This window comes from Peromyscus eremicus, chromosome 4 (assembly GCF_949786415.1).
Source record: "Peromyscus eremicus chromosome 4, PerEre_H2_v1, whole genome shotgun sequence".
Lineage (NCBI taxonomy): Eukaryota > Metazoa > Chordata > Mammalia > Rodentia > Cricetidae > Peromyscus > Peromyscus eremicus.
In genome coordinates, this window is record NC_081419.1 from 41,084,270 (window position 1) to 41,100,005 (window position 15,736).

Sequence of the window (15,736 nt, forward strand, 5' to 3'; positions counted from 1 at the left end):
CCAGTTTTGTTTTTTTTTTAAATTTTGGATTCTAAGTATCAGACTTTTCACTTTCAAGCATCTCTAGCTTTTACTTTGTCTACACAGTCCTTGAGGGGACTTCTATCTCAACACTCATTTTCTATCTCTTCCCTTTTCTTAAATGGCTTTTAACATAAACATTATAATTCTACTTTTCTCTTTGGGGCGTCTTTGGCTTGTTTCAAAAGCCACTTTTGCAAATGCCACATCCATCCTGTCACATATAGGGACCCACTGGAGTCATTCATGACTAGGGTTTGGCAAGTAAAAGCAGTAGGAGCTATGTATAAAAAAGCCACATTCCAAAAAATATCCAATTCTTTTACAAGAGGTAAATTCATTCCCTGATTTTCCTCTCTCATGTAGGTTACAATGCTTCTTCCCTGTCTCTTAGCCACTCTGCTGGACACTCAGGTCCTTGTCCTCCAGTCTTGGAACTGAATAAAAAGTGTGCATGATGTTTACTTCCATTAATTGCCTCACAGAAGAAGTGGAGGCTCATAAACTTACCTCTCCACAAATGGTCTTAGCATGTGCCTGATGCTACCTGACCAAGACATCAAATTTAACATTTGAATTTCCCTTTTGGGTTTGCGTTTACATGAGAATTCAAGAGGGAATTGTGAAACAGAACTTTATCCTGAATTTGGAACATAGAAAAAATATATATATATATAATTAAAACTAAGTTAAGCTTGTTTTTCCTCCATGATCTAGACCATATGTTTTTTTCAAAGATTCTGCAATAGATTTTGCAAAGACTACTTCTTCCAGCATAGCCAGATGTCCAAAGCAACAGATGTCCACATAAACAATAGAGCACAGTACAGTGTTTGCTTTACAACGACAAGGACAAGAGGCTTTCCAAATGTGTTGATCCCACCTCTATTCATGGTAATGATTGCTCATTCTGACATCAAGGGAATGAAGGCCTCAATGAAAAGTATCCAGCATACCTTTGGGTATGGAATGTTTATTGTTCTAGGATACTGTCCATCACCATAATAGGAGTAGGCAATAATGGGTATGTCCGAATCATTAAATTCTGCATAAGCCAAAAATTTTCCATTTGGAGACCACCAAAGAGCATATTTTGCAGCAAACATTTCCTCTGAAAAATAAGTATTAACATATTATTTACAACTATTGGTTATTCTTAAAACCATCGTCAATACTTCTAAACAAATATTTTTTGACTTAAATCATGTTTTTAATATAGATGTAACATATGCCTTACTTTGGTTGTTAAAAAAAATACTGTGATTTTAAGAAGAACAGTTTAAACTCCATTCTGTATTAAACGTCAATTAGTCTTGCTAATAATTGTTGTTAATCACAAACTTGACATTTAAAATAAATAATAAACACATCGATAATGATTAATTTTCCCTTTAGGGCAATTAAAAAAAAATAACCCAAAGTAGCCCAAATAGACTACTATGCTACAGACTTAGGTAGACAAGGTAGTCTAGTAAGTAGGCATTACCTACAGTAGACAAAGCAGGCTGTGATTTCACTTTGCCAGTGGACAGTGGAGGTTGAGTTTCATTCCTAAGAAGAGTTTTTTAAACCAGGGTTAATTTGTGTGTGTGTGTGTGTGTGTGTGTGTGTGTGTGTGTGTGTGTGTAAATATACATACACATACATTTTTTTAAAGAAAGAAATTAGAGGAATAGAGACTAGGAGACCTCTTAAAGTCCAATTAATTCCTGTGTACTGCATGTCCTAAAATAAGGATAAAATTCAAGAGGGTGTCAGCATCAAAAACTAAGAACATTTTCTTGCAAAATAGTGTAGCTATTTAGCTTGGGGTGAGGAGAGGGAGATTTCTTCTTTAAGCAAAACAAACATGGGATAACACATTAACTCAGTAACTAAGGACCATATACTTCTTAGCATATGTCTTGTGTACTTTATAATAAGATTCCATTCAGCTAATTCTTACTGAACACGTGAGAGCATTTTCAGTTTTAAACCTAATACAGCAACAGTAGGAAAGAAACACAGCTTACCTTCATAGACCCAGTCTGGAATTCCATTAAATATTTTATTTTCTCTTCCAGTGTAAGTTATTTGGAAAGGTGGATCTCCTGGTCTTCGTTTCAAATAAATATTGTTTTGATAGACATAGGCCTAGAAATGGCAGAAAATTAGTCAATAAGGGAAAGTTCTCTAACAAATATAGTAACAATGTATATCTAATTATTCACCTGTTGTCTTTTAAAGGGGTGGTAATTCAAATGCAAAAGAATTCACAACTAAAATAATTTAACAGGTTAAAAAATATAATCAACACACATTAACATTTTATGCTTTAAAAATCTGCATCAAATAAGAAATAATTTCTACTGCAAAATAGTTATTTTATTATCCAATGAGTAATTGTGCATATTGACAGGCAGTCAAATAAATCCCTGAATATTAATAGCTAGCCAGATCTAATCTTTATTTAGAGTCCTTAAAGAAGAGCTTGGACAAAATTTCATGTTGTCTGAAGCTAGTCTGGGAAACTTGTGAAAACCATATTTTTCCTGAGTTTTCTGGCACAACGCATTCTGGCTGAGTATAAGGATAAAGTTTTTGACTGCGATATTTAAAGAAGTCTATCCATGAGCTTGAGGTTTTGCGGAATTCTCAAACGGGTTTCAATTTATCCAAACTCTTCCCGTTTTTAGCCACTGAAATAGTCATGATGTATCTTTTTTTTTTTTTTTTTTTTTCCTTTTAGGCAGGGAAATTTAACAAAGGCCAAAATAAAATGGCTCCTCTTTTATTTAAATGATTAAACACTTCTATGATCTAAACACTTACTAATTTACTCCCAACCGGCGACCAGCATAGATACTGAATTGGGCGAGGAAGCTCATATCCTCTTACAAATTCCCTAGAAAGAAAGGAAGAAAAATAAACATATAAAAACACAACTCTTGGGATTCGATGCTTACTCTGCGTAAACAGAATAAGTAAAAAAACTATTAAAATTAAGGACATCTGTAGAAAATCTCTCCCCTTCTACCAGTGCAAAAGAGGAGTACATGGGAATGAGGCACTGAAGCCATGCACAGTGGCCGCCATCTTCTCATTGGTTGTTTAAAAGTCACCTAACTTCTCTGTTTTCAGACCTTCACAGTGAAGTAAAAGGACAGCACTCATGCAGACTGGGTCATCTGGAGATCATCTAATAGAGTCCCTCTGTTTCACAGAAGGCAACTGTGAAACAAGGAGAGATGATAAGGACTTTTAAAAATTGCCTTGCTAGTTCTTGGGCAGACCCCAAATAAAGCTCAAGTCATTTAACCCCTGAGACTGTAAAATTTGCACACACCAGACTAAGATGGTCGCTGACGTGCCTTCCAGCTCTGAGTTTCTATAATTGCACTCAAGTTTAATATGTGCTCTTCCACATTCTCATTCACAACCCCCATCTCTGTGAATGCATATGAATTTCAAATTTTTGAAAATAAGATGCCATTTGACAATCTCCCTGGGGATCTGACTTGAAATCAGAAAAGGAAAGGAACATCTGATCTCAAGCTAAACTGAAAAACAGATCGTATACTGGGCAGTGTGCCTTAAGCTTGCAAAGTTCTCCACCCATGGGGAAATTTCAGATATTCTATTGGCCCAAAACCCTCGCTTTGATGTTTAGCGTCCTTCTACAAGCTTCAGCTAAGTGAATTGCATTGTGGAGCTCTTGTAGCTTTTCAACGAGAACACATCAAATGTTTATGTACTAAAGAATCATAAGCTGCCATGCTGAAAGTTTGACTGCTTGAAAAGCATCTTAATAGTGTCATCAAGACTGTTTCTGTGGCACAGCAAAGCAATATCTACTCTTAAGACCAATTTGAAGACATTCAAAAAGACCCCATTCCTTTCTGCTAACAGTCTCTGTACCTTGGGCCTCACATTTGTCTGTCAGTTCGACCTTCACCTCTCCCTCATACCTGGACGATGGAGAAGACCTATAATGCACTTTATCTTGACTGAATTTATTATGTCACACAGAACAATAACTAACAATGAGGCAAATGCTTGGTAGGAAGAAGTGATGCTCTTGGAGGAAGATTTTGAATGCTGCATTGCTGTGAGACTTCTGGCAGCCAGAGGTCAACACGTGAACACCAGGCACATGATGACAATGGAGATGTTAGGATATAGCTAAGATAATGATCAGAAGCCATTCTTTCCCTGGTATACAATCTGTATCAAGTTAATGTTCATATTACATTTGACTGACATTGTAACACTACCTAAGTTACAATGTTACATTGTAACTGCCTATGTTACAGAAAACTGCCCAAGTCTTCTCTACAGGGTACTGTTTTTTAAGCTGGCAATGGCAGGAACAATGGCAAGCTGCAAATCCAATTGCATGTCTTTATGACTGGAAAGCCACCTGACCTGTCGATTTGTGTTTTTATGAGTCACTAATGCCACAAAAGATGGAGAAAGGGGATGTATTAGAAAAGATGTCACCTATGGATCCCACCTTGCTTAAACCACAACCATCTTCATTACTGTGCACTAGACTTTTTTCTTAAATTTATTTTTAAAATGTATTAATTCTTTTTCATACAATATATTTTGAGAATGTTTTTCCCCAGATCTCTCTCTCTCTCAAAAAGCACAAAAATGAAAATAAAAATGAACACATAAGATTTAAAAAGCCACTGGGTGGTGGTGGCGCACGCCTTTAATCCCAGCACTTAGAAGGCAGAGGCAGGCGGATCTCTGTGAGTTCGAGGCCAGCCTGGTCTACAGAGCGAGATCCACGAAAGGCGCAAAGCTACACAGAGAAACCCTGTCTTGAAAAACCAAAAAAAAAAAAAAAAAGCCAAAACAAAACAAAAAGTCCTCAACAGTAACAACAAAAACTATGGATCTTGTTTTGTGTCCATTAACTACTGCCAAAACAAAACAAAAAGTCCTCAACAGTAACAACAAAAACTATGGATCTTGTTTTGTGTCCATTAACTACTGCTGGGTAGGTGTGGTTGATATACCCAGTGACACCTCACTGGAGGAAAGTGATTTTTTTCTCTTGCCAGTGGGTAGCAATTACAAATAGGTTTTTGGTTAGAGGTTTTAGTAATCTTCAGAGGCAGAAGCATGAGATTAGTGGCATTGCCACTTGACTTTCAACCAATTTGCCACCTCCAACTAAAATGATATTATTTTGCCTGGCCAAAAATATCTGCAAAATTAAATAGTTGTGAAGAAAATAGAAGACACACACACACACACACACACACACACACACACACACACACAAATACACATATAAAAAACAAACAAACAAGCAAACCCAGTGAGTGGTTTGACTAGATATACTACAGACAAGCTAAGCAGGTAACACAGTTGCAGGACATAATCTTGTCTAAGCTGTTGCTAAGAAATTAGTAATCATCATTTTATTTGGGAATATTTTCATTTGGGTGCTTTTCAATTTGGTGAACTTCAACATCAAGAACTTTTAAATGATAATGGCATGATTAAAGCCTGAATAAAACTATTCTGCAAGGCTATGATTCACATCTTGCTAGACTGAGGGTTCTTAGGAGCAGGGTTGGTTCTTTCAGCTCATTTGCATTTTTCTATATATGCTTTTCAGGCTATAGAGCTCTGCAAATACTTCTTGCCTTTAGCAGTGATATTGAAACAGAAAGGAGACTCCAAATCCATTAGATCAACTGAGACTATGTTTTAAAAACCAGGTCTTGTTTTTTTCCCCTGAAATAAGGAGACACGTTAAAAAAATTATTTTGTTCCTTGTTTGACAAAAGGGAAAATAGCCCTGAAGAGCATTTTCAATACCTCTTCAAGACATACAATTATTCTTACTTTTTGTATAACAGTAAAGAGGGTATCATATGAAGATGAGTAACCAGAGTGATCTATTTCCTCAACTAGCCAGAGTGAGTTGTCTAAGGTACAAATCTGATTGTGTCATTTCCTATAAAATCCCTCAGTGGTTTCCTCTTGCCATCAGAAATAGATCTAAGCTCTTTTTAGTGGTTGCCTGGTTATTATTCACCAGGTTTCAGTCCCCAAATCCTTTCCAACTTTATAGAGCCTCCCCTAGCAGGCTGCTCTCCTCTAACCAGTGGACATGAGATACTGAAGTTTCGTTTTTCTTAACCTTTTGTGTTGTCTCTGGAAACCGTCATATACTCTTCTGTCTAGGATGCTGTCCCTTCATATTCCTGTACATTCATTTTGTTTTCCTTTTAAGTGTTAACTATTTCATGTAGTTGGAATGTACATAAAAATAAAGAAAATACATAAATGGCCATCTCTATTCCTTCTATAATTGAGAGATATTTAACACTTTGAGGATTAAAATAAGCGTTTTAAATATTTAAAAACAATCAGTTTTAAATCAGTGAGTGGGATGTGGATCCAGACAATGGCTATTGCCATACTTCCCTTCTCCAGCCTCTTTCTAATGTAGTGGGCTTCCTCCTTAAAATTGTCTCATTCCCATGCGTTTTAAAAAGTTTTATTACATGTGTTTATTTCCATAAGTCGCACATCTGTTATTTTCTTGTTGAAATTAGAAAAATCAAAGATATTTTGTATATAAAATGCACAATAGTAGTCAAATAAAGAGGAAACTATATCATAGGAGAGTCATCCTGTTTTGTGGGTTGATGTTTATTGCAAACTACATACGTAATATCAGTAACAAGATAATGTAGTCTTAAACTCAGATCAGAGCTAGAAGTCTTAAAAGTTAAGCTGCATTAATAGCTAGCCAAGGTGCTTTACCCATTCCAAAGGTCGTAGATGTAGTATGTCGCTGTGTATGAGTATCGCCAAAGCTGTTGGGAAGAGAGGCAGAGACAGAGGACAAAGTTATAAAGCTCAGAAAGCTCATTTGGATAATAATATGTAATGATGGATTCTCATTGGGCTGTAAGGGAGATGTGTTTCAATGCAAAGCAGGGTTTCCTTTACTTTTACTGTATGTATACTTTCATGCTACTTGTTCAGGTGCCAGAGGGCACCTCAGGATGATCTAACTTTTACTCCATAAAAAGCATGCCCAAAGTCATTTTACAGTATAAAAAAATCTTATCTTTGACACCCTTTGTCCTCAAAATGTTCCTCTAGATTGAAGGAGGACCCCTGTGATGTCCATAGCCTCTAGCATCTGCGTCAAACCTTGGTAAGAATAATACCCTTTAAAATTGGTTAGAAGGAATTTCCTGGACAGCTTGTTACAAAATGTCTTCCTTTCTTTGGGTGTATATATTTAAATCATAGAATTTGAAAAACAAATAGAAGAGTTTAACTTAATATTCCTTCTGAACTGAGCTGCTCTTCATCTACTTGAGTATATGCTGGGCTTAGTGAATAATGCAAACATTGTTTGGGATTCTGTTTCTTTCTTTTTTTTTTTTCTTGGTTTTTTCGAGACAAGGTTTCTCTGTGTAGCTTTGCGCCTTTCCTGGGACTCACTTGGTAGCCCAGGCTGGCCTCAAACTCACAGAGATCCGCCTGGCTCTGCCTCCCGAGTGCTGGGATTAAAGGCATGCGCCACCACCGCCTGGCCGGGATTCTGCTTCTTAAAGGGCTTTCAATCTCTTGACAAGCTCCATTAGGCTGAAATACATATTTCTGAGGATTTGGGTCACCATGGCCTGGACTACTGGAGAATAAGCCCCTGACTGAGCATCCTGGTAGTGGTCACAATGACTTCCCCATTGGAATAAGAAAGAAAGCCTAAAAGGGAACTTCAACTCAGGGAAGATCTGAAAAGTGTAGTCAAAGTAAAAGTTCGTTTGTTCGTTCGTTCGTTCCTTCCTTCCTTCTTTATCAAAAGATCTCAAAAGTACTACTAAAATTTTAGTTTGAAAGTAAGTTGCTTTATGCTTTGTCACATACGGAGAGAAGTGAGATAACCATCATCTATCTACCACTTATTCATTCAGGAAGAGAAAATTAAGTACCAGTAACACTAAAGGATTAGACTTTCAAATACACAAAATCTGAGCCTTCCTCTACAGTATATTGACTGCATACTCCTGTGTTGATATACAACTTCATATGCTACACCTTGATGCTTCTGTTTGGAATAACAGTATAGTTTTGTGAGAATAAACTGTACAAGAATTGCCGGGTGGTGGTGGCGCATGCCTTTAACCCAGCACTTGGGAGGCAGAGGCAGGCGGATCTCTGTGAGTTCAAGGCCAGCCTGGTCTACAAAGTGAGTTCCAGGAAAGGTGCAAAACTACACAGAGAAACCCTGTCTTGAAAAACAAACAAACAAACAAAAAGTTAAGCTGTACAAGAATTACCTAATATGTTATGATGATGAAGACTTCTAGAGATACCAGAATAATTACTCCCTTTTTGACAGATATCGGTATGCCCAAATGACATTTTCTTACCTCAGGAAAAAATTATTTTCTGCTACTTGATAATCAGACAACGAGACTTAAAAAATGTCAAATTATAAATTATTGTGTATGTTTTAGCTGTGCTTCATGGACTCACTGATTTCCTATATGTTTACAGAGAGATATAGACTCCTCCTGGTAGGTGCCTCCTCTCCTAGTTCCAATTAAATTTTCTTACTTTAAGACACTAAACAGAAGAAATAATTATCTCTATATATGCATATGTATCAAAATTAAGTAGTTAATACCTTTGAATAATCACTTTCTAGATATGCAAATTGCCGATCAGGTGACAAACCGTAATCTGAAGCACTCACACTTTTCTGAAATTATGAAGAAGTTGGTTAGAATACAGGAAAAATTACCTGTCATAAGCTTTTTTATTCTAAAGGAATATCACATCATCGATATACTCAGCTACAATTTGAATGCAATTTTAAAAAATGGATGCTATACCTAGTACAAATGAGAGAATTTACTAGACACTATGGGAAGATTTTAATATAAAAAAAACCCAGCAATTTCAAAAGCATATAATATTAAATCTTACAGAAGAGTGACAGTGCAAATTAGAAAGTTATAAAAGTGATTCAGTACAACATTGCAAAAGCATTAAGGGGAGAGTGCCAGAGTTGAATTGAGAGGGTAATTGGTTACACAGACTACAAGGATGTCCTTGGAGCTCAGTTTGAAAGACTAGGATGTCTTTGAGGGTAGAGATGGAGGAGGTTTGAATTCCCAGGAGGAAAGAACAGCATGAACCAAACATCATAGCTACCATTCCTTGAACATCTATTCTCTGTTAAGCAATGTCCTAAGCACATTTCAATGTTTTTTGGTTTAATTTTTATATTAACCTGCTGTGTGATGTATGGCAAATGTGTTACTGATTAATCAATAAAACACTGATTGGCCGTTGGCTAGGCAGGAAGTGTAGGCGGGGCAAGGAGGAGAATAAAGCTGGGAAGTGGAAGGCTGAGTCAGAGAGACACTGCCAGCCGCCACCATGACAACCAGCATGTGAAGATGCCGGTAAGCCACGAGCCATGTGGCAAGGCATAGATTAATGGAAATGGATTAATTTAAGCTGTAAGAACAGTTAGCAAGAAGCCTGCCACGGCCATACAGTTTGTAAGCAATATAAGTCTCTGTGTTTGCTTGGTTGGGTCTGAGTGGCTGTGGGACTGGCGGGTGACAGAGATTTGTCCTGACTGTGGGCCAGGCAGGAAAACTCAAGCTACATTAACCTAAAGAAGTATCATTGCCCTCACTCTACAGTAGAAGAAACTGAGGTATAGCAAGCTGGGGTAGTGTAGTAACTTATCCAACATTTCACCTTAGTGAAAGGAGTTGAATCTCAGCTCACTTGATTCTAGGTTCCTAATTCATATCTTACACCATATTACTTACACAGCAGGAAAAGACACTGTGGGACAGAGCAGAGGAGGAGGGCAGTGGTTCAGTGTGTCTAGAAAGCACTGGGGATGAAGGTAGGAAGACGGGTGGATTGTATCCAGATCACCACTAAGAATCTGAATTGGTCCTGAGTCAGCGGGGTGCTTGCAAAGGTTTCTGAGGGAGTCAAACAATGCTGATACATACCATGGTGGTATTACTCAAAATGACATAGGATTCTCTTGTTTCAATATTATAAAACACTATGTTGTCATCAGCAGATTGATGAAGATATTCCTGTGCTTTAAACACAAAAGAAAGCAAAACAAGAAATCATCACTCTTAAAGAAAATATTTATAACAAAAGACCCCCCTCCGCTCCACAAATACACCTTGCTTTCCTCCCTCCCAGCACATAGAGGCTGCAGATGGGAGGAACAGAACTCTGCTCTGTCTGCATCTCCTAAAGATGGCACATTTGCCAGCATCCTTCTTCTAACTGATTCAGGGTGCTCAGAGTGAAATGTCATCTTCTCTGAGCTACGAACAGGACACGCTAGTTTAGAATGGGTGTTTCTTTTGTAATAATGAAAATAAGTCTTATTTTGGCTTTGTTTTGATTTACTGTAACAGATACTTTACATGAATTTTCTAAAGAGAGAAATGTCAATGCTCTACCTTGGTAAATGACCCTTTATATACACAAGTAGAATGCCATTGATTTAACCTTACTGTTCCTTTGGTTAGACCTCTTTGACCACGTTGTCATCATAAAATCTAGGAATATCAATTCTGTAACCCTTAAAGGTCTATTTCTGTCAGGGAGGGAGCTGACTTCCTCTTAGATTGTCTAGATTAATGATAGACTCTCCCTTTGGGTAAAATTCTCATGACTCCTCCTAATTAGGGACCTGTTTCCTACTCCCAGAAGCAATGTCATTCACTGGCAATATTCCGAGACAGCATTCCTAACTTCTGCTTTCCTTCTAAGATTCAGGGTAGCTTCATAAAAATTGTGCAAGCCAGGAATGAATGGTGGTACAAAACGTTCCCTGAATATTCTGAATAATCCGTCTCTGTTAGTTTCTATTGGTGAGCAGTAACTCTGGCTATTATAAAAGAGCCTTGGCATGGACAACAAAAAAGAATATATATTTTACAAACTCCCAGAAGATAAGAAATGATCCATTTACCTGAAATCCAGTTTGGAAAAAATGTTTTATATGAGAATGTTCCATTTAAAATATCCTTCAGAGTGAGAGCTCTCCTTGTGTCTCTTTCAGGGTTGTGGACTTAGCGGGAAGAAGAAACATATTATTAGAAACAAGGTTAACAGCCCGACTAAATTCTAAAGTTGTCCTTCATCTGTTCTTTCTCAGGTACGGATAGGCTCTGCCATTGCAAAGTGCCTGTTTAGTCCTACACAGTGTGTTTGCTGACAGGCAATCCAGACTTCGGGAGTACTCTGGTAGCCTGGGAGGGATAGTTGGGGGTTGTGTAGAGGAAATTAAAGATTTCAGGGCATCTGGGACACTATCTTCCAGCAGTAAAAATAAAACCTGTCAAGGACTTCTAGGAAGGGAGGTGAAGTTCCAACAACTTCAGACCTCAGAGAACCAAGTCTAAAAGCCCACCTCTGAAGCAGGGCTGAACTTCCCACAGCCTTCTCCGTACACTTCCTCACTTGCAAAGCCTGGCTTGGTTTCCTATTCATTTTTCAATGACGCATTTTAGAATTCCACTTGGATGAGTGAGATCAGCCAGAATTCTTACCCTCTGAAATCCTAAGAAGGGCTGTAGTGAATACAGACAATCGTCTTAGCACTGATATATTCTTTTACAAAAAGAAACTGGACCAGGAGTACCACATTAAGTATCTTAAAAAAGTCATGTAAATTCATGGAAAAGCCAACCTCACACAGCTCACAAACAACAAGTAAATTTCTTCTATATGCGAATCCTTCTAAGCAGCTCTATTTTTTTAAAACATGTCTTTATTTCCTCGGAAGCTCATTAGACAGCCCCAGGACTGACAGGTTAAGCCAGATGGGCGATAAGGCAACACCCTCCCAATATCCCTTCATGGCCCCGCTTCCGCTCTCGCTCCCTCCCACCTGCTCCTTCTCCAGGCCGCCACTTAGAACCTCAAAGTTACAGGAAAGCCCAATACCTCAAAATAGCATTTATGAGTCTGGCATTCACCCAGGTGAAAATAAAGCTGTTAAAGATGAGAACCATAATATTATCCTTCTGCTAACAGTCTTGCATAGCTTGCCATGACGCTCATTATAAAGATAAAAATTCTAAACTTGGACTACAGGTCCGGGCAGGTCTAGGACAGCCTCTCCCACCAGTCTTTCCTGCTCCTCCCATCTTACGTTCTTGACCCTAAACATGCTGGGCTTTACTTCTATCCCATAAACACCTGGATAGGTCACTTTTCTGTTGCTGTGATAAACTGCTCTGACCAAGGCCATTTAAGGAGGAGTATTTAGTTTCATTGTTCCAGAGGGAGAGGAGTCCATCGTGGCAAGAAGGAATTTGGTAACAAGTTACAGGCATGGCCACAAGAGCAGGGGGCAGATACCCTACCTTTTAAAATGAAAGCATGAAGAAGAGAGACCAAACTAGAAGTGGCCTGAGGCTTTCATCTCAAAGCCTACCCCTAGTGACTCTAGTAAGGCTGCACCATCTAAACCTCCTCAGACAGTGCCACCGATCTGGGGACCGTAGGTTCAAAGGCAGGAGACTATGGAGAACTGGTCTCACTTAAAACAGCACAGCACCCCTGTCTCTTTCCAGGGCTTCTGTACCTCTCTCCACTCTCCTTTTATGCCTCATGGTTTCTGGTTAGGCTTCAATGTTTAATTTAAGTTTTCTACTTCTGAGAAACCCTTCCTGACCCTCTCCTTCAAGTCACATTTCCTTGTCACAATTCCAAAGCATATGCCATTTTATTTTAGAGAAATTATCTTTGAAATTATATGTGCATTTGTGTGACAATTGTATTAATGGCTCTCTAAGTCCTACTAATATGATGCAACGCAAGTGGTTGCCATAAGTCCAGAGACCCTGCTTTATTTTGATTGCCATCACATTTTTTTGGTGTCTAAATATATACAGACATTTAATAAGTGAGTGCTTATTAAATTACATTGAATGAATGTACACATGAAATGAAGAATGATTAGAGGCATGTAAGTATGAGTGGGTGGGTATGTATTCTTCCATTAATTCCTTATATTGCTTTGGCGGATCTCTGAACCCTAGTTTGCTCATCTAAAATACACAGGATCTGGTAGAAGATACTGACAATCCCATTCAGCCATACTAGACTACACTTGGAACTGTGGGGCTAAGTCTGCTTTATTTACCTTGAAGTAACATGTACGCCTGACCTATAATCACAGCTAAGTTGTTAATTGGACAGTAACATTCTAGGCTATTTTAACCTATTCCTACTGATGTGCATATGGTCCACACATTTGATTATGACCATGGGTTTGCTTACTGTGGTGGTTGAAAAGAAAAATATTCCCTAAAAGGCTCAAGTATTTGAATACTTGGTCCTCAGCTGCTGCTCCTGTTTAAGAGACTACAGATCAACCAGGATGTGGACCTTTGTGGGAGAAGGTGCTCTATTGGGGAGGCATTAAGAGTTTACAGCCCGCTCGGCCACAGATCTGTCCCTGGTGCGTGGGAAGGCTTCTGGGAATCCAGTGCCTGTGGTGTAACGCCTTGCACAGCCTTGGTGCAGTGGGAAGGGGCTTGGACCTGCCTAGGCTCAGTGTGCTGGGCTCCGCTGACTCCCCATGGGAGACCTTGACTTGGGGGATGTGGGGATGCTGGGTGGCTTGGGAGAGAGGGCTGGGGGGTGGGAGGAGGGAAGAGGGGGGAATCTGTGGGTGGAATGTGAAGTGAGTAGAAAATTTCTTAATAAAGAAAAATGAAAACAAAACAAAACAAAACAAAAACCAAAAACAAACAAACAAACAAATGAAAGCGTTTGCAGCCTCACCCTGCTTCCAATTCCAGCTCCTCCTCCACTTCCTGTACATGGATGCATGTGACTAGTCAGATGTTGAGCGGTCCTGCTGTTCCCCTCTCTCCTGGACTACTTTGAAACAGGATGTCTCTCTAAAACTGAAGCTAAGCTGTCCACCAAAAAGGTCCAGCAACCCTCTTGTCTCGACTCTCTACAACTCTACTCCTGTCTCCACTCTGCAACACTGGGTCACACACACAGGATTATACTCAGCTTTTTTTTTTTTTAATGTGAAACTTGAGGATTTGAGCTCAGGTCTCCATGATTACACAGCAAGTACCCTTACCCGCTGAACTGTCTTTTCAGCCCAGAAGTATTCTTTAAATACCCTCCATGTGTGTGTGTGTGTGTGTGTGTGTGTGTGTGTGTGTGTGTGTGCACAAGTGGAAGTCAGAAGTTAATGGTGGTGTTTCCCTTTATTCTCTGTCTTATTTACTGAGGAAATGGTTCTCAGGGAACTTGGAGATTGCTGCTCTGGCTAGGCTGGTCCCCAATATCCTTCTGCCTCTGCACTATAACACTGGGGTTGCAAATGCTTGCCACCAGTGCCCAGCCTTCACGTGGGTGCTTGGGAACCAGACTTGGTCCTCATCTTTGTAAAGTCATTTATAAATGGTTTATATCAATGTTTCCCAAGTAGTTTGATCCTTGAACATTTTTGTTTGTGTTATTGCTGAATATGAACTAAATCACAGTTTTATCAACACAGAGATAGCTGAGGCTATTACGCAAACAGTGAAAGCACTCTTTTATTCTAACTTATCAAAATCCATCAATTACTCTTGGAATGCTTTGGCTATTGTGTAGCTCCTTAACTAGCATGTTGCAGTTACTGTTATAAATAAAATTAGTACCAATATTGCACATATGGCCAATTTTTCAAATTATTTTAAAAACCTAGTCATTTTCTCATTTATATGATTATTGGTCGCCTGGTATTTATTGGATTTCTCAGGAAGATGCCCAGGGTTTGCTATTTTCTTTTGCAATCTCCAAATTACACGATGCAGAACGATTGTACTTGATAGAATATTTCATATGATTTCCTAGTTAGTCACTTATTTATATGGGCACATAGTAGTTACAAATGCCAACAATCTATTTATAGAAGCTAGCATATGTCATATTATGGATCAAAATACCAGTAAAGTATTTAAATAGTATTAATCATACTACTCATTGCCATAATGAGAATAGTACTTAACCTCCAACCAATCATGATGCACAACATATGTATGCAGATAAAGGATAAGTCTCATAACACAGACTTGAGGTAGGAAGATCATTCCTAACTTCATGGTATAGTACCTTTGTAGACTAGGGGCATAGGAAGTGTAGCTATGTTGTTATTAAGCTGGGCACAGGAACATCCATCCCTGTTAAAACAGGGAGAATTTAAATTGGGTTTTCTTTTTCTGCTGGAATTCACCAATGTCTGTAACTCTGTGGATGCTGCATCTCTATGCTAGGATGTTGCATCAAATTACATTAAAGTGGAAATAAAACCACCAAGATTGTGAGTGTAACACTGGGTCACTACACCATTCACTGGCAGTTGTCACGTAACACATCCTTGGTGCAGTTGTGCTACCACACCACTTCAGTATTGAACACATGTATTTTTCATGTCTGGCTAAGAGTTCCATAAGGTATAGAGCTCCAACCATGAAGACAGAAGTCATGTTTGATTTTTATTACTAACATGTACCCTACAAAAAAGCAGAAACACAAAGAATAGCTTGGGTTGGAAAAAAACAAAAACTAAGTTTACAGATACTGTGTTACCTTGTTTTGCTAATTCTCCCTCAAAGATATACTCAGCCTTATTTTTTATGCTCTAGACTGTACTGTAATTATATATATTAATATG

General features: G+C 38.6%; 1 protein-coding gene across 1 annotated transcript in view; it reads right to left on the reverse strand.

Annotated features, from left to right (window-relative positions):
- The window catches only part of Fap (fibroblast activation protein alpha), a 76,168-nt gene that overhangs the window by 44,157 nt on the left and 16,275 nt on the right, over positions 1–15,736 (reverse strand). Inside the window, exons 4-10 of the mRNA XM_059258840.1 lie at positions 11,015–11,113; positions 10,029–10,123; positions 8,675–8,749; positions 6,793–6,845; positions 2,833–2,905; positions 2,034–2,154; positions 978–1,132 (exon numbers count right to left, since the gene is read on the reverse strand). Coding sequence (XP_059114823.1) covers positions 978–1,132; positions 2,034–2,154; positions 2,833–2,905; positions 6,793–6,845; positions 8,675–8,749; positions 10,029–10,123; positions 11,015–11,113 — 671 coding nt within the window. The remainder of the gene's footprint in view (positions 1–977; positions 1,133–2,033; positions 2,155–2,832; positions 2,906–6,792; positions 6,846–8,674; positions 8,750–10,028; positions 10,124–11,014; positions 11,114–15,736) is intronic.